Genomic DNA, 18,390 nt, shown 5'->3' on the forward strand with positions numbered 1-18,390 from the left:
AGAGTTTTGTCATATGATCATATGCCTGTAAGGAGGCCTAGTTACTTATAACCAAGTTGGGAAACCACATCTCAGCTACAACTCTATTACTGTTTAAAGAAGGGGATTTTGGTGGACAACCAGTCGTCTTTCAGACTTATTTTAAAACTTCACAAAAAAGGCATACAAAGTATATCCTCTGTGACTTGCTTTTTTCACAAAATATGTTTTTGAGATTATTAGGATAATATAAGTATCCTGCCTGGTTCATTAATTTCCTGTCTTACCTTTTCTCCATTTGACTTTGGGTTACTTACAATTTTGTAGTGTTTAATCATTTAGATAATGGTTATTTTTGTAAATGTTCTACTTATGTACATGTATAAGAATTTCTTTAGAGAAACTCTTACTTTTTCACAAATAGTCCATATAGACAATATAAATAATTGTATGACACACTGGAATCATTTGAAAGGTCTTCATAAGGTCCTGCCTATCTTTAGATACTCAGCTTTTATGTATCTTGGTAAATATTGCCTTGGCAAATAGTAACTTAGATAAATAGTAAGGCAACCAAGAGCCTTTGTAAAGTTATAAACCTCACTTTAGGTATTTTTGGGTGTGATATACCTATCTTCAGCATGAAAGGTATTGCTGCATCCCTCATTGAAGAGATTGTAGCAATTTGCACATCTAACAGCAGAGTTAGGTGAGGATTTAGAGAGACAGTATTTTGTTAGACTCTAAATCTTTTAGCAATCAGTTGAGTATAAAAAGGTTTAATTTGTGTTTTGATTTGCATTTTTGTAATTACTAGTGAGGTTGAACATCTTTTTGTAAAATTATTACCTGTTCTAGTTTTTTGTTACTTAGTTACCTATATTTTTCTCCCTCTTTAAAATTACATTATGGTTTTCTAAATAATTTGTATATAGTCTTGATACTAATCATCTTGATATTTATCTGAATCAGATATTTTCTCACATGTGTGGCTTTTTTTTCTCTTTGTGGTATCCTTTTTAAAAATCAAGTTTATTAGAGAATAATTTATTTGAAGTAAACTGCATTGATTTAAAATGTGCAATTTTGTGATTTTGACATGTATGTACACTCGTCAATCAACCGCAGCTATCAAGATATAAAACATTTTCATCACCCCAAAGTTTTTTTTCTTACCTCCTTCCAGTCATCCCTTATTTTACCGTGGCCCTTCGCAACCACTGATGTGTTAAGTGTTACTGTCAATTTGCATTTTTTGGAGTTTTGTATGCAACTGTTGTTATTTTGAGATCATCCTTATTGTATGTGTTAGTAGTTTAATCCTTTTTTATTGCTAAGAAGTATTCTATTGTATGGACATATCCATTTTCTTTTTTTTTTTAATCCTTTTTTTTTTAAACTTTTATTTAATGAATATAAATTTCCAAAGTACGACTTATGGATTACAATGGCTTCCCCCCCCATAACGTCCCTCCCACCCACAACCCTCCCCTTTCCCACTCCCTCTCCCCTTCCATTCACATCAAGATTCATTTTCGATTATCTTAATATACAGAAGATCAGCTTAGTATACATTAAGTATGGATTTCAACAGTTTGCTCCCACACAGAAACATAAAGTGAAAAAAAATAGATGATTTTTTTTTAAATGATGATGAAATCAGAGCAGACCTATTGTCATGTTTAATCCCAGTGAGAGTCAAGTTGGGAGTTGATAATTTCTTTTTTTTTTTTTTTTTACAGAGGATCAGTTTAGTATGCATTAAGTAAGGATTTCAACAGTTTGCACCCCCATAGAAACACAAAGTGAAATATATTGTTTGAGTACTCGTTATAGCATTAAATCTCAATGTACAGCACATTAAGGATAGAGATCCTACATGAGGAGTAAGTGCACAGTGACTCCTGTTGTTGACTTTACCAATTGACACTCCTGTCTATGGCATCAGTAATCTCCCTATGCTCCAGTCATGAGTTTCCAAGGCTATGGAAGCCCTCTGAGTTCTCCGATTCTTATCTTGTTTAGACAAGGTCATAGTCAAAGTGGAGGTTCTCTCCTCCTTTCAGAGAAAGGTACCTCCTTCTTTGATGACCTGTTCTTTCCACTGGGATCTCACTCGCAGAGATCTTTTGCCAGAGTGTCTTGGCTTTCCATGCCTGAAATACTCTCATGAGCTTTTCAGCCAGCTCCGAATGCCTTTAGGGCTGATTCTGAGGTCAGAGTGCTATTTAGGACATCTGCCATTCTATGAGTCTGCTGAGTATCTCACTTCCCATGTTGGATCACTCTCCCCTTTATTTACTCCATCGGTTAGCGTTAGCAGGTACTAGACTTGTCTATGTGCTCCCTTTGACTCCCATTCCCTCCACCATGACCAACTGTGAACTGAAATTGATCACCTGGAACAGTGAGATGGCATTGGTACATGCCACCTCGATGGGATTAAATTGGAATCCCCTGGTATGCTTCCAACTCCACCACATGGGGCAAGTCAGCCTGAGCATGTCCCAAATTATACATCTCTTCCCTCTCCCATTCCCACTCCCATGTTCAACAGGGATCACATTTCAGTTAATTTTCAACACTTAAGAATAACTGTGCATCAATTACAGAACTAAACCAGTCATATTAAGTAGAACAGATAAAAAAACTACTAAGAGGGATAATGTATTAAGTTGTTCATTAACAGTCAGGGCTATGCTGATCAAGCCACCGTTTCCCATAGTGTCCACCTCACTCCAACAGGTTTCCCTCTTGGTGTTCAGTCAGTCGTCACCGATCAGGGAGAACATATGGTATTTGTCCCTTTGGGACTGGCTTATTTCACTCAGCATGATGTGTTCCAGATTCCTCCATTTTGTTGCAAATGACTGGATTTCGTTGTTTCTTACTGCGGTATAGTATTCTAAAGAGTACATATCCCATAATTTCTTTATCCAGTCTATCGTTGATGGGCATTTAGGTTGGTTCCAGGTCTTAGCTATTGTGAATTGAGCTGCAATAAACATTAGGGTGCAGACCGCTTTTTTGTTTGCCAATTTAAATTGCTTTGGGTAAATTCCAAGGAGTGGGATGGCTGGGTCGAACGGTAGGGTTATCTTCAGGTTTCTGAGGAATCTCCAGACTGACTTCCATAGTGGCTTGACCGACATATCCATTTTCTTACCCATTTACAAGTGGGTTTCAAAGAATTCATGGAGATTAAGCATATCTTTTAATTCCATTTGTTTCAAATGTTTTGAAGCTCCCTTATACCAGCTGATGAGCATTTGAATTGTTTCCAGTTTGGGACTGTTATTAAGGCTACTGTAAACATTTTATTTAGGCATATTTGCATTTCTCTTGGTAAATACCTAGGAGTGGAATTTACAATAGGTATATTTTAATGTTAAGAAACTATCAAGCAGTTTTCCAAAGTAGTTGTATTACTTATATCCCTCACCAGAAGTGTATGAAGTCTCCATTTACTTTACAACCTGCTAAACACTTGATATGGCTGATCTGTTTTATTTTAGTCATCCTAAGTGTTATCTTATTGTGGTTTTAATTTAGATTTTTTTGGGAAGGTAATGATGCTCTGCATTTGTTTATATGCTTATTAGCAATTCATATCTCTTATCTATCTGTTCAATTCATTTGTCTATTTAAAAATATTTGTTTATTTGAAAGAGTTACAGGGAGAGAGATGGAGAGAGAGAGAGAGGGAGAGTGAGAGCACTTCCATATGCTGGTTCACTCCTTAGATGGCCGCAGTGGCTAGGATTGGGCTAGACTGCAGCCAGGAGCTTCATCTGGGTCTCCCATGTGGGTAGCAGGGGCTCAAACATTTGGGCCATCTTCTACTTTTCCCAGCCCATGAGCAGAGAGTTGGATTAGAAGTGGAGTGGCCAGGACATGAATTGGTACCTTATGGGATGTCAGTATTGTAGGCAGCAACTTTACCCGCTACACCACAGTGCTGGCCACAATTTTGCCTTTTTTTTTTTGACAGGCAGAGTGGATAGTGAGAGAGAGACAGAGAGAAAGGTCTTCCTTTTGCCGTTGGTTCACCCTCCAATGGCTGCCGCGGCCGGCGCACTGCGCTGATCCGATGGCAGAAGCCAGGTACTTCTCCTGGTCTCCCATGGGGTGCAGGGCCCAAGCACTTGGGCCATCCTCCACTGCACTCCCTGGCCACAGCAGAGAGCTGGCCTGGAAGAGGGGCAACCGGGACAGAATCTGGCGCCCCGACCGGGACTAGAACCCGGTGTGCCAGTGCCGCTAGGTGGAGGATTAGCCTAGTGAGCCGCGGCGCTGGCCATTATAGTAAATTTTAAAATCAAGTAATGTAAGTCCTGGAACTTTGTTATTATTTTACTATTTTTTTAAAAGATTTATTTATTTATTTGAAAGATAGGGTTACAGAGAGGGAGAGACAGAGAGAAAGAGACCTTACATTTGCTGGTTCACTCCTCAAATGGCCCCAACAGCCAGGACTGGGCCAGGCTAAAGCCAGGAGCTTTATCTGGGTCTCTTACTTGGGATCAGTGTCCAAGTACTTGGGACATCCTCTCCTGCTTTCCCAGGTACATTAGCAGAGAACTGGATTGGAAGTGAAGCAGCCAGGATATGAAATGGTACCTATATGGGTTACTGGCACTGCAGGTGGTGGCTTAACCTACTGTGCCTCAGTGCCATCCTTATTTTTTATTTTTAAAAAGATTTTAGAGCTGGTGCTGGCATAGCAGGTAAAGCTGCTGCCTACAGTGCCAGCATCCCATATGGGTGCTGCTTTGAGTCCCGGCTCCTCCATTTCTGATCCAGTTCTCTGCTATCGCCTAGGAAAGCAGTAGAAGATGGTCTAAGTCGTTGGGCTCCTGCATCCACGTGGGAGACCTGGAAGAAGCTCCTGACTTTGGATCAGCCCAGCTCTGGCTGTTGCTGCCAACTGGGGAGTAAACCAGCTCATGGAAGACCTTTCTCTTTGTCTCTCCTTCTCTCTTTCTCTGTCTCTGCCTTTCAAATAAAATAAATCTTTTAAAAAAAGATTTTAATTATTTATGTGAAAGAGTTACAGAGAAAAAGAGAGGGGAAGACAGAGAGCTTCCCTTTGCTGATTCACTCCTTAAATGTCCTCAGTAGCCAGGTCTGAGTCCAGCTGAAGCCAAGAGTCAGAAACTGGATCCTGCTCTCCCACATGGATGACAGGGACCCAACACTTGAGCCATCATCAGCTTCCTTCTGGTATGCATCAGCAAGATGCTGGGTCAGAAGTGGAGGAGATGGTTCTTGAACCAGCATTGCAATGTGGAATGCCAGTGTCCCAAGCAGTGGCTTGGCTACTGCCCTTACTTTGTTCTTGTGAAAATACTATTTGGCTGTTTTAGGGCTTTTTCCCTAAATGTAAAGTAAGAATAGATATGTTTCAGATTTCCCTTACAAATGCTTACTACTGTGCCTAGCATTTAGTAAGGGCTCAATAATATGTAGTTACCATCATTAAAGACATTAATTTATTAAGGACTAGGCACCAAGTTAGGTACTTTGACATAAATGTGTATATCCAAACACATATGCAGACATACTTCTTACTTGCTTCTAGTTTATTTTGCTGCCTTTTCTTCTTTGCAAGCAGCGAAGGAGTGGTCTATGCAAATACAGGCCTTGACACCAAGTGTGCCTTTATACAAAGTGTTGAAAATGACCATCTTCTTGTGTTTTGTGGCATGAGGGAGAAAGAGAACATGTGTAAGAATAGTTCTGATGCAGTGCTTTTGATGTGTTTACGTCCTGTTGTGTTTATGTCCTGATGCAGTGTTTAATGTGTTTAGGAGGAAGGGTAGCACAATTAGAACTCATAATTGAGATAATTTTGAAACCTGAAATGTATTATAGCTGGGGGCTGGCACTGTGGCATAGTGGGTAAAGCTGCCACCTGTGGTGCTGGCATCCCATAGGGGTGCCGGTTCAAGTCCTGGCTGCTCTACTTCTCATCCAGCTCCCTGCTAATGTGCCAGGGAAAGCAGCAGAAGATGACTGAAGTCTTTGGGACTTTGAACCCATGTGGGAGACCCGGAAGAGGCTTCTGGCTCCTGGCTTTGGATTGGCTCAGCTCGGCCATTTTGGCCATTTGGGGAGTGAACCAGTGATGGAAGACCTCTCTCTCTGTCTCTACCTCTCTCTGTAACTGTGTCTTTCAAATAAATAAAATAAATACTAAAAAATATTATGGCTTGGAAAAGGATACACAAGTATTTGCTGAAATGGTGATTTTTTTTTTATTCACAGCTTTAGCATTTCCAGGTCATGTGGCTGCCTTTAAGGGTGATTTGCAAATGCTTAAGAAATTAGTAGAGGATGGAGTAATCAATTTGAATGAGCGTGATGATAATGGATCAACTCCTATGCATAAAGGTGAGTGATATTTCTGCTTCATATTCAGTTCTCACCTAGAAATAAAAAACTTTTGTGTAATGTACCTGTAGATATCAGTCCACAGCATATGGTATACAGAGTATTTAATTTTATTTTTTAAAAAAATTTAAACAAGATTTATGTATTTATTTGAAAGAGTTATAGAGAAGAGAGAGAGAGAATCTTCCCTCTGCTAGATCACTCTCCAGATGACTGCAGTGGCCAGTCCTGGGCAGGCTGGGTTGAAGACAGGAGCCGGGAGTTTTATCCAGGTCTCCCACATGGGTGGCAGGGGTCCTAACACTTGGGCCATCCTCTACTGCTTTTCCCAGACCATTAGCAGGGAGCTGAATAGGAAATGGAGCAGCCAGGATACAAACTGGCACCCATATGGGATGCCGGTACTGTAGGCAGCTCTACCTACTGTGCTACAATGCTGGCCCCAGAGTATCTAATTTTCAGTTCAAGTGTAATATTCCTTTTATAATGAAGATATTGTTTATCACATTTGAACATAATTCCAGTAGAATTTCTATTGTGACGCTCTCAAGTTCGTAAAAATGTGAAGTGCACTGTTAGAGAAGTTTGTTAGGATAAAAACTTTTTTTTTTTTTTGGACAGGCAGAGTGGACAGTGAGAGAGAGACAGAGAGAAAGGTCTTCCTTTTGCCGTTGGCTCACCCTCCAATGGCCACCACGGCCGGTGCACTGCGCTGATCCTATGGCAGGAGCCAGGTACTTCTCCTGGTCTCCCATGGGGTGCAGGGCCCAAGCACTTGGGCCATCCTCCACTGCACTCCTGGGCCACAGCAGAGAGCTGGCTTGGAAGGGGGGCAACCGGGACAGAATCCGGCGCCCCGACCGGGACCAGAACCCGGTGTGCTGGCGCCACAAGGTGGAGGATTAGCCTATTGAGCTGTGGCGCCGGCCAGGATAAAAACATTTTTTAAAAGATTATTTTTAAAGATTTATCTTATTAATTTGAAAGAGTTAGAGAGAGAGAGAGAGAGAGAGGTCTTCCATCTGATGGTTCACTCCCCAGATGGCCACAAGGACCGGAGCTGAGCCGATCTGAAGCCAGAAGCCAGGAGCTTTTTCAGGGTCTCCCATGTGGGTGCAGGGGCCCAAGGACTTGGGCCATCTTCTGTTTTCCCAGGCCATAGCAGAGAGCTAGATTGGAAGTGGAGCAGCTGGGACTTGAACCAGTGCCCATATGGGATGCTGGCACTGCACTCTATGCCACAGTACCAGATCCAGGATAAAAATTTTTAAAATGAGCTATAATTTCATGCTGAAGTAGAAGGCATAACTCTTGAAAAAAGTTATAGCAGGGGCAGGTGTTTTACCCAATGGTTAAGCTGCTGGTAGGATGCTCACCTTCCATAATTAGAGTGCTGGGGTTTGATACTCATCTCTGGTTCTGCTAATGCAGATCCTTGGGAAGCAAGCAATAATTGGATCAAGTAATTGGATTCCTGCCACCCAGCTGGAAGGCTTAGATTGAATTCCAAGTTCCTGACTTTAGCCAGCCCCAGCCACAGTGGTTTAAGGGCATTTGAGGAGTGAAGCAGCAGATGGGGACTCTTTCTGTCTTTCTCTCTGTCTCTCAAATAAACTATACTTTTTCAAAAAAAAGTTACAGAATTTTCTTCTTTAGACCTTCTATTCTACACAAGTGTTTCTACCTCCATGGAAATATCGATGAACATTAAATCTGAACACATTTTCAAGATCTCTGCATTCTTCTTCCTTTTGTGTGTAATTCTATAATATTAGTTTTTTTTTAAAGTTTATTTTTATTTATTTGAAAGAGTGAGAGCAAGAATGAGAACAAGAGGGGCTGGTGCTGTGGCTTAGCAGGTAAAAGCCACCGCCTGCAGTACCGGCATCCCATATGGGTGCCAGTTCAAGTCCCAGCTGCTCCACTTCTGATCCAGCTCTCTGCTATGGCCTGGGAAAGCAGTGGAAGATGGCTCAAGTCCTTGGGCTCCTGTGTGGAGAGACCCAGTGGAAGCTTCTGGTTCCTAGCTTTGGATCAGCCCAGCTCCAGCAGTTGCGGCCATTTGGGGAGTGAACCAGTGGATGGAAGACCTGTCTTTATCTCTCTCTGCAACTCTGCCTTTCAAATAAATAATTAATTTTTTTAAAAGAAGAATGTGACCAAGAGAAAGAGAGAGAGATGTAGGTATGTGTATTTTGCTTCTGCTGGTTCATTCCTCAAATGTTCACAACAGGCTGGGCTGGGCCAGGCGAAAGCTAGGAACCTGGAACTCCATCTGGGCCTCCTATGAGGTGGCAGGGGCTGAAGTACTTGAGGTAATATCTGCTGCCTCCCAGGGTGCCCATTAGCAGGAAGCTGGATTGGAAGTGTAGGTGGGGCTGTATCCTAGGTACTCTAGTATAGGATGTGGGTGTCCCATGTGATCCACTGCTCCATAATGCCTGCATTGTTTTTTGTTTTTTTTTTTTTTTTTTTTTTTCCCCACTATTAGTGTGCTAAGAATTATGTTTGCCAGGTTTTTTTTTTTTTTTTTTTTTAGTTTCTAAAACCAAAGCCCAAATCTTTATTGCACCTGAAATTTCCATTCTGCTTCATTTGTGATATTATATTAAAAGCTTCTTCATGATCTGATGGCAGGCAATTCTTGTATAACTCAGTGTACAGAGACAGTAGTAGGCTTGCTTTTATAATTTTTTACCTGAAATGGGCTTTATTTCATAAACAACTCTTTGCAGTCCCCAAATCACATATTTTGTTGCTATTGGCTAGGTTTTTAGATGATTGCTTATCATTATTCAATCCATAATGTATCTCCAGTATAGAATCTAAGTGCCATGTGTACCAGTAGTTTTATAAGGGGGGAATAAAGTAGGAAGAGAGGGCATGAAAAGGGAGTTTTTTTCCCCACACATAGAAAGGTTCTCAAATTGGTGAGTTCCATACCCTAGATTTGGAGTGTCTCACTTCTGCTGGCTGTTTAAGGATTAAGTTCTCCACTGGGATTTATACATAGAAAAGAGGCTTATCATGTACATTAATTTTTTTTTAAAATTTGGTTCCCTTGGGCAAAAAAAAGAAAAGAAACTATCAATTCCCAACTTGACTCTCACTGGGATTAAACATGACAATAGGTCTGATCTGATTTCATCATCATTTAAAAAAAAATCATCTATTATTTTTCACTTTATGTTTCTGTGTGGGAACAAACTGTTGAAATCCTTACTTAAGGTATACTAAGCTGATCTTCTGTATACTAAGATAATCGAAAATGAATCTTGATGTGAATGGAAGGGGAGAGGGAGTGGGAAAGGGGAGGGTGGTGAGTGGGAGGGACGGTATGGGGGGGAAAGCCATTGTAACCCATGAGACGTACTTTGGAAATTTATATTCATTAAATAAAAGATAAAAAAAAAAAAAAATTTGGTTCCCTTGGGCAAAACTCTTATATTAGTTTACTAAGGCTGACATTCAAAATACCACAGACTGAGTAGTTTTAAATATGGAAAGATGGGGTGGGCCCTGTGACACAGCCAGTTAAAGCCTCGGCCTGCTGCACCCATATGGGTGCTGGTTTGAGGCCCATAATGTGCCTGGGGAAGCAGTGGAGTATGGCCTAATGCTAGACCTTCTGGTGAGACCCAGCACCAGATAAAGCCCAAGGGCCTCTATCCTACAGTGCTTACACAGTGTCTCTAGCAGTTCATTCTCAAGAACACACTAATTGCAAGTTTAGGAGAAACCTGGGATTCTGAAATAACAACACACATCAGACTTGGAGCAGTTTTGACCTAAGACGCCATCTAGTGCTGAAATAGTCTAAGTGTCCATAGGTGCCTAGAAAATAAGCATTCTGCTTTAGAATTTCTGGAAGGTAGGTACAAAAAAGCCAGTTTACAAGGACTGAAAAAAATTCCTAATCTTTCAGTGTGCAGGTGACATTTTATGCCAGGAACCATCATGATCTATGGACATGATTCAGGAACATGATCTATGGACAAAATATGGACTGACAGCATCTAAATTACATGTATTTTTAAAAGAGTTATCCGAACACAGAGTTACAGAGAGGGAGGGACAGAGAGAGATCTTCCATCTGCTGACTCACTCCCCAAAGGGCTGGGGCTGGTACAGGCCAAAGCAAGGAGCCTGGAACTCCTGGGTCTCCCACGTGGGTGAAAGCACTCAGACAATCCTCTGCTGTCTTCCCAGGTGCACTAGCAGGCAGCTGGATTGGAAGCAGAGCAGCTGGGGTTTGAACCAGTGCTCCAATATGGGATGATGATGTCTCAAGCTGTGGCTTAATCCACTGTGCCATAGTGCTGGCCCTAGCAACTGATACATGTAAATTCTTGGATGCAGAATTTAAAATATCTGTTTTAAGAAAACTCAATGAAATTCAGGAAAGCAGAGAAACAATTCATTATCAGAGGAGTGAACACAATTAAAAAAATTAAACAGAAATACTTCAACTGGAAACTACAGCAAACAGTGGTTATAGAAGGACATCAATAGCAGAAGAATCAAACAGAAGAAAGAATTGGTGAAATTGAAGACAGGCTACTTGAAAATACACAAAGGAAAAAAAGAATGGAGAGGAACTGAAAAAAGCTTATGGGATATTTGGGACAACATTAAAAGAGCAAATATCCAATATATTGGGGTTCAAGAAGGACTGTAGAAGGCCAGAAGGATAGAAAGCACAGTCAAGAAATAATAAGAGAAAACTTCCCAAACATAGAAAATGATACAACTACCTATGTTTAGGAAGGTTAGAGGTCACCAGATAGATTTAGCTCAGCCAAGTCTACCCCTAGATACATAATTCAAGCTCTCCAAGGTTAAAGATAGACTTCTCAAAGCTGCAAGAGAAAAGAAAAGAGCAGCATTTACTGGTGTTTCAATTTGTTTATATGCAGACTTATTGTTGGTTACTTGGAAGGAACTTTACAGAACAGGAGGGAGTGGGATGAGACTTACATAGTACTGAAGGGAAAAAACCAAGATTACTATACCCAGCAAGGCTTTTTTTTTAGGTTGATTTATTTGATAAGCAGAGTCACACACACACACACACACACACACACACAAACACACACACATACACACATAGAGTAGATGGAACTCTTCTCTATGGTAGTTTGCTTCCCAAATGGACACAATAGCTAGGACTAAGCCAGGCCAAAATCAGGAGCCAGGAGCTTCATCCTGGTCTTGCATGCGGGTTGCTGGAACCCACATACTTGGATTATCTTCTGCTGCCTTCCCAGATGATCTTAAAAAACAATTATTTCTTTTAAAATAATTATTAATTATTAATACTTTATAATATTTAGTATTAATAAATGCCTTATGTTTATGTGATCCTTAACAGAGTACAAAGCTCATCACATGTAACTCTTATTCCAATCTTATGCAACAGCAGTGTGCTTTCCTTATACATAAAAATTTATCTCTGTAAAGATGAGGGATTTGAGGTTCAGAGACATCAGGTGCCTTGACAAATTAAAAGCATAGCTGAGATGACATTCATTTTGTTTTGCATGTATTCATTTATTCAGCTCTATAGGCATTTATTAAGGGTCTGTGTGTGCAATTGCTTGCCAAGTTCTTTGGATATAAAATTCTCTGTCCTGGCCGGCGCCTCGGCTCAATAGGCTAATCCTCCACCTAGTGGCGCCGGCACACCGGGTTCTAGTCCCGGTCGGGGCGCCGGATTCTGTCCCAGTTGCCCCTCTTCCAGGCCAGCTCTCTGCTGTGGCCAGGGAAGGCAGTGGAGGATGGCCCAAGTGCTTGGGCCCTGTACCCCATGGGAGACCAGGAGAAGCACCTGGCTCCTGCCATAGGATCAGCACAGCGCACCGGCCGTGGCGGCCATTGGAGGGTGAACCCACGGCAAAAGGAAGACCTTTCTCTCTGTCTCTCTCTCTCACTATCCACTCTGCCTGTCCAAAAAAAAAAAAAAAAAAAAAATCTCTGTCCTATTCTCAAATCTCATTTTTTTTTTTTTAGCTTAAAAATGGAAATTTATTTCTTCACCATACTGGAGACTTTCATCCACAAGCCCCTATCCCAGCGTTCTTCCCTGACTAACCTACCCTTTTTAGGATCTCAAACACCACTAATTCAATCAGAGTTTAAGACCCAGTCTACTTTTTTGTTGTTGCTCTTGTTAAAAAACTATGCTTTCACTTAAGATCTCTATATCAGTTTACAGCTAAATATTCTTCAGGATGATTATGTGACTCATATCTTTCCTCCATTGTAAATGAAAAGTCCCATTTATTCAACACTGTTAACCCCTTGATAGTAGGGACTATTTATATTTTGTAGCACCCTTGATTTCCATTGCTTAGGACCATGGCTGGCACATTTTAGGCACTCAGTATTTGCTGAATAAATTAAAGCCTACATCCTTTTCTAAATCTTCCTTGCCTTTATCCACTGAGAAACAGGAAGACAACCATGGCTTATACCATAATGTCAACATAATACCTAAAATGGCTGATTAGAGCAAGAGTAGTAGATTAACAACTTAAAATTTCGTGGTTTAAGACAATAGCCATTAATTTAACTTGTGATTACATGAGGCAGTAATTTGTGCTAGACTAGTTTGTTGGCTGGCAGATCAGGGCCAGGGTTGGCTATCTTGGCTTGGATCTCTCATGCATTTGCTGTCAGCTGCCAGGTGACTGGGGACTGGTTAGTCTAAGGTGGGTAATCAGGGATTGCTTATATCTGTACATTTGATCTCTTAACCTCCAGAAGCCTAGCCCAAACATATTCACAGGGCAGTCTCCCAAGTCAAATCTCATTTTTTTAAAAAGGATTTATTTTATTTATTTGAAAGACAGAGTCAAAGAGAGACAGAGACAGAGAGAGAGAGAGGTCAGTCTTCCATCTGCTGGTTCACTCTCCAAACGACTGCAACAGCCAGAACTGAGCTGATCCAAAGCCAGGAGCCAGGAGCTTCTTCTGGGTCTCCCACATGATGTGGGGACTCAAGGACTTGGGCCATTCTCTGCTGCTTTCCCATGTACGTTAGCAGTGAGCTGGATTGGAAGTGGAGCAGCTGGGACACGAACTAGTGCCCATATGGATGCTGGTGTTGCAGTCCATGGCTTTAAGCCACTGCACCACAGTTCTGGTCTTCTCAAGTCTCATTGTTGAGTAAACTTCTAAATTCAGTCCTTTTAAGTCTGTTAAGCTTATTTTCCACAATTTCTCTGAGGCTTGAGATGGACCATAATAGGTAGAATAAGTGAGCACATTGTTGAGTGCTGTAGGTTAGAAGACATATATATATAAGCAAAGTTGTGGAAGTGAAAATTAATATAGCATGCATGTGTTTTGAGGACAAGATTTAGACAAAAATTGTAAACAGTTTATGTAATTAAGTGTGATTTGAGATACCTGTAAATTTTGAGTTGTAAAACTCAGAGGAATAAAAAAAGTAAAAAGTGTTTTGTGTATGTATGTAAATATATTATATCCATGTATAATCATATACAGATCTGATGGAACAAGATTTTCTTTCTTTTTAAAGAATTATTTTATTTACTTGAAAGAGGAGTTATAGAGAGAAGTAGAGCCAGAGAGAGAGGTCTTCCATTCTGCTGGTTCACTCCCCAAATGACCGCAATGGCCAGAGTTGTGCTGATTGGAAGCGAGGAGCCAGGAGCTTCCTCTGGGTCTCCCACCTTGGTGCAGGGGCCCAAGGTCATGGGCCATCTTCTACTGCTTTCTCAGGCCATCGCAGAGAGCTGGATTGGAAGAGGAGCAGCCGAACTCGAACCAGTGCTCATATGGGATGCCGTCGCTGCAGGCTGGGGCTTTAACCAGCTGCGCCACAGCGCCAGCCCCGGAACAAGATTTTCTAAGTCTGTAGGTCCCTATGGTTGGGATGTGCTTACATTCTGGTGTGATTCAAGATCGGTTAGGAGCTAAATATGACAGGAGATCAGCACTGGAGATTCTAACTTCAAATCCATTGCTTAATTGACTGTGTGATGTTAAATAACACATTTGAACTTAAACTTTTAGATCTGTCTGTAAGATCTTTGTGTAGGGTTTAAGCATAGTAGATATCTGATTAAATGTTTGTTTAATGAATGAGTAAATGACAAAGAGGAAATACCATTTGCCCAACATACCTTTGTAATTTATTACAAAGATCAATACTTTTTACAAGAAGTACTTTATAATGGTAATATCTGAAATGTTAGTAAATTGTTGCTAACAACTTTGTGTGTTTCCTGTTTATTATTTTTTAACAGCTGCTGGACAAGGCCACATAGCATGTTTGCAGTGGTTAATTAAAATGGGAGCAGACGGTAATATTACTGACAAAGCAGGGGAGAGACCCAGTGATGTGGCTAAGAGGTATGCATCCCTATCTGCTTTGTTGCCTTCTCTTTGAAGTTTTGCCTATACTCTCCTGTACTTGGAAATCTTCAAGGATTTTAATTTAAGGGACTCATTCTTTTTTTTTTTTTTTTTTTTTTTCTTACAGGTAAAGTTAGACAGTGAGAGAGAGAGACAGAGAGAAAGGTCTTTCTTCTGTTGGTTCACCCCTCAAATGGCTACTACGGCTGGCGCGCTGTGCCGATTCAAAGCCAGGAGCCAGGTGCTTCCTCCTGGTCTCCCAAGCGGGTGTCAGCTCCTCTCACTAAAGTAGGAGTTCTCAACTGGGAGGTAGATCATTTATTTTCCTAGGAAGTGGAGCATTTGGAAATGTGAAGGGTGGTTGTTAATGTCTGAAGGAGACTCACTACTAACATTTAATGAGATTATATGTAGAAATGCTAAATGTTCTGCAGTGCTTAGAACAGTGGTACAAAATGATTGTCCCACCCAAATGCTTGTAATGCCCTTCTGAGAAATACTGTGTGATAAAAAGGAATAATACACCTCAATAACAGATAAAGAAATTACATAGATTTTGAAATATATTTTGGTAGTTATATTTAAAATAAATGTAGCACCCATTAAACACCACCAGCTCCTTCAGGTCATATCCTCAAGGAATATAGTCCATCGTTTGTCCATTTGAGAGCTCTTTCATCCAGCTTCCTGTTTACTATGTTCCAGGTAATGTGGTTAATGTTAGGAACACAAAGATGAGAAGGTACAATTCCTGTCCCTACAGAGCTTACAGTCTAGTGAAGAGATAAATATACAAATAAAGTTCTTACCTCTTATAATATATATATGTGTATATATATATATATATACACATACACACATACTGTATTGCATGATATATATAAGGAACAGTAAGACCATAGGAGAAAAGAGTGCCTTGCAAACACTTTTTATTTGAAAAAATGGGGGAGAAATGATACAGATGTTAATGGTTAAGAGTCCTGAAGGACAGGCCCATGTTGTGGTATAGTGGGTGAAGCCACTGCCTGCGATGCCGGCATCCTGTATGGGTGCTGCTTTGAGTCCTGGCTGCTCTACTTCTGATCCAGCTGCTAAAGACCTGGAAAAGCAGTGGAAGATGGCCCAAAGTGTTTGGGTCCCTGCCACCCAAATGGGAGACCTGGAAGAATGGTTCTTGGCCAGGAGTGAACCAGCAGATAGAAAATTCCTTTCTCTCTCTAACTCTACCTCTTTCTCTCTCTCTCTCTCTCTCTTCCTTTTTTTTTTTATTTTTGGACAGGCAGAGTTAGACAGTAAGAGAAAGAGAGAGTTATAGACAGTGAGAGAGAGACAGAGAGAAAGGTCTTCTTTCCATTGGTTCACTCCCCTAATGGCCGCCAAGGCTGGCCCTGCACCAATCCAAAGCCAGGAGCCAGGCACTTCCTTCCAGTCTCCCATGCGAGTGCAGGGGCCCAAGCACTTGGGCCATCCTCCACTGCCCTCCTGGGCCACAGCAGAGAGCTGGACTGGAAGAGGAGCGACCAGGACTAGAACCCCGGGGGCCTGGCGCTGCAGGCGGGGGATTAGCCAAGTGAGCCACGGCGCTGGCCTCTCCCTCTCCCTCCCCCCCCTTCCTTCCTTCCTTCCTTCCTTCTTTCCTTCCTTCCTTCCTTCCTTCCTTCCTTCCTTCCTTCCTTCCTTCCTTCCTCTTTCCTCTCTCTCTCCCCCTCCCCACACCCTCACTCCCTACCTACCTACCTTCCTTCATTTCTTTAATTTATTTTGAGACAGAGTTACAGAAAGAGAGGTAGAAACACAGAGAGAGAAGTCTTCCATCCAGTGGTTCACTCCCCAAATGGCTGCAATGGCTGGAGCTGCTGGAGCTAGGCCAATCTGAAGCCAGGAGCTTTTTCTGGATCTCCCATGTGGGTGCAGGGGCCCAAGGACTTGAGCCATCTTCTGCTGCTTTCTCAGGTGCATTGGCAGGGAGCTGGATCTGAAGTGGAGCAGGCAGGACTTGAACCAGTTCTTATAAGGATGCTAGTGCTGCAGGTGGCAGCATTACCTATTATGCCACAGCATCGGCCCTGTAACTTTGTCTTTCAAATACATAAGAAATATTTTTTAAAAATATGAAGAGTCTTAAAGGAAACATCAGGAGGACAGAATTTATATAGAAGTCAGGGAAAGCTTTTATTGTGCAGAAGCAACGTTTATGCTGACACTTGAAAGAGGAGGAAATATAACACCTTGCATATTTGAGGAACTATATGAAGTTCAGAATTGCCTGAATCTAAAGAAGTGGCAGAGAAGGCTTGACAGAATGCTAAGGCCCAATAATTCATCAAATTGTCATGCAGTTTTGTTTGTGAGCCCATGTTCCCTAAAATTTTGTTTGTGGGATTTCATTGGAGCCTTGGAGTTTGGTTTTATTATACCAAATGCCTGGTACCATTATTTAATTCAGGCCTATTTTATTTGAGAGAGAGAGAGATATGTCTTCCATCCGCTGGTTGACTCCCCACATGACCTCTGTGACTGGGCTGGGCCAGGTTGAAACCAGGATACAGGAACTTCATCCTGGTTCCCCAAGTGTGTGGCAGGAGCCCAGGCATTTGGGCTACCTTCTGCTGCTTTTTTCAGGCCATTAGCAGGGGTCTGGTTTGGAAGTAGAGTAGCTGGGAGATAATTGGTGACCATATGGGATACCAGTGTTGGAGGGGTAGCTTTACTTGTTAAGCCACAAAACCAGCCACAGGAAAACTCATATTACAGAAAAACTGCATAGATTTCAAAATTTTTTTACAAAAATAAACTCAGTTTTTGAAGTACTCTAGTCATAGACACCTGTAAAGCCATCACCACAGTGAAGGTAGTGAGCATATTTATCACTTCCAAGTTTCCTTCTGCCATTTTATGGTCTCCTTCCCGCTGCTCCCCATTGTCCCTTCCCTAGCAGTTGTATAGCTTTGGATTTTATGTTGAGGTCTGTGATCTGTTATTTTTGAATGTGGTACAGGTTTGTATCCATATTCTGTTTTACATATGGAAATCCAGTTGTTCTGGCACCATTTGTTCTAATATTGCTTTTGTCAAAATTAATTGTCTATATGTAATTGTGGGCTTATTTCTGAACTTTCTATTTTGTTTATTTATCTATTTATTTTTACTCCCTTGTCACAGGAGTGACTGAGTACCATGAGTTTATCTGGAATTATTCATGATATTTGGCCCACATTTTTTCTCATATATGCACCAAAATGCTAGATGTTTAGTGTTATTATAGATATAACCTTGAATTTGGTATAAAGCAAGCACTCAGTAAGTGAAAACTGATCAATTATACCTTAGTAATGGAGAATTCTCTTAACCTTAAAACTTACTATGTATTTTTATTACTATATCTCTAATGATTTGCATTATCTAATAAAAGGTAAGACTGTAAGTATGAGTGTGTGGTTTTGTAAGTGTGGGGGAAAATAGGATTTGAGTTTTTTGTGTTTAGCTATTAGTTCTAAATGTCCTAAAAAAAACATTAACACTAAATATTAAAAATTAAAATTCTGGTTAGCAAAATTGTGGGAAAATATGTAGATCTCATGCAGCCACAACAATAATTCCATAGCAAAGAGCATATTATTGGAAGTTTCATAGAAA

The 18,390-nt window shown here is 41.0% G+C and overlaps 1 protein-coding gene across 4 annotated transcripts in view; it reads left to right on the forward strand.

Moving 5' to 3' along the window:
• ANKRD42 (ankyrin repeat domain 42) overlaps positions 1 to 18,390 on the forward strand; it is a 70,433-nt gene that overhangs the window by 32,537 nt on the left and 19,506 nt on the right. For all 4 annotated transcript variants that reach the window (XM_070076221.1, XM_070076210.1, XM_070076214.1 and 1 more), the window contains 2 exons: positions 6,247 to 6,372; positions 14,646 to 14,751. In XM_070076221.1, the coding sequence (XP_069932322.1) occupies positions 6,247 to 6,372; positions 14,646 to 14,751 (232 nt within the window). The remainder of the gene's footprint in view (positions 1 to 6,246; positions 6,373 to 14,645; positions 14,752 to 18,390) is intronic.

Source organism: Oryctolagus cuniculus, chromosome 1 (assembly GCF_964237555.1).
Source record: "Oryctolagus cuniculus chromosome 1, mOryCun1.1, whole genome shotgun sequence".
Taxonomy (NCBI): domain Eukaryota; kingdom Metazoa; phylum Chordata; class Mammalia; order Lagomorpha; family Leporidae; genus Oryctolagus; species Oryctolagus cuniculus.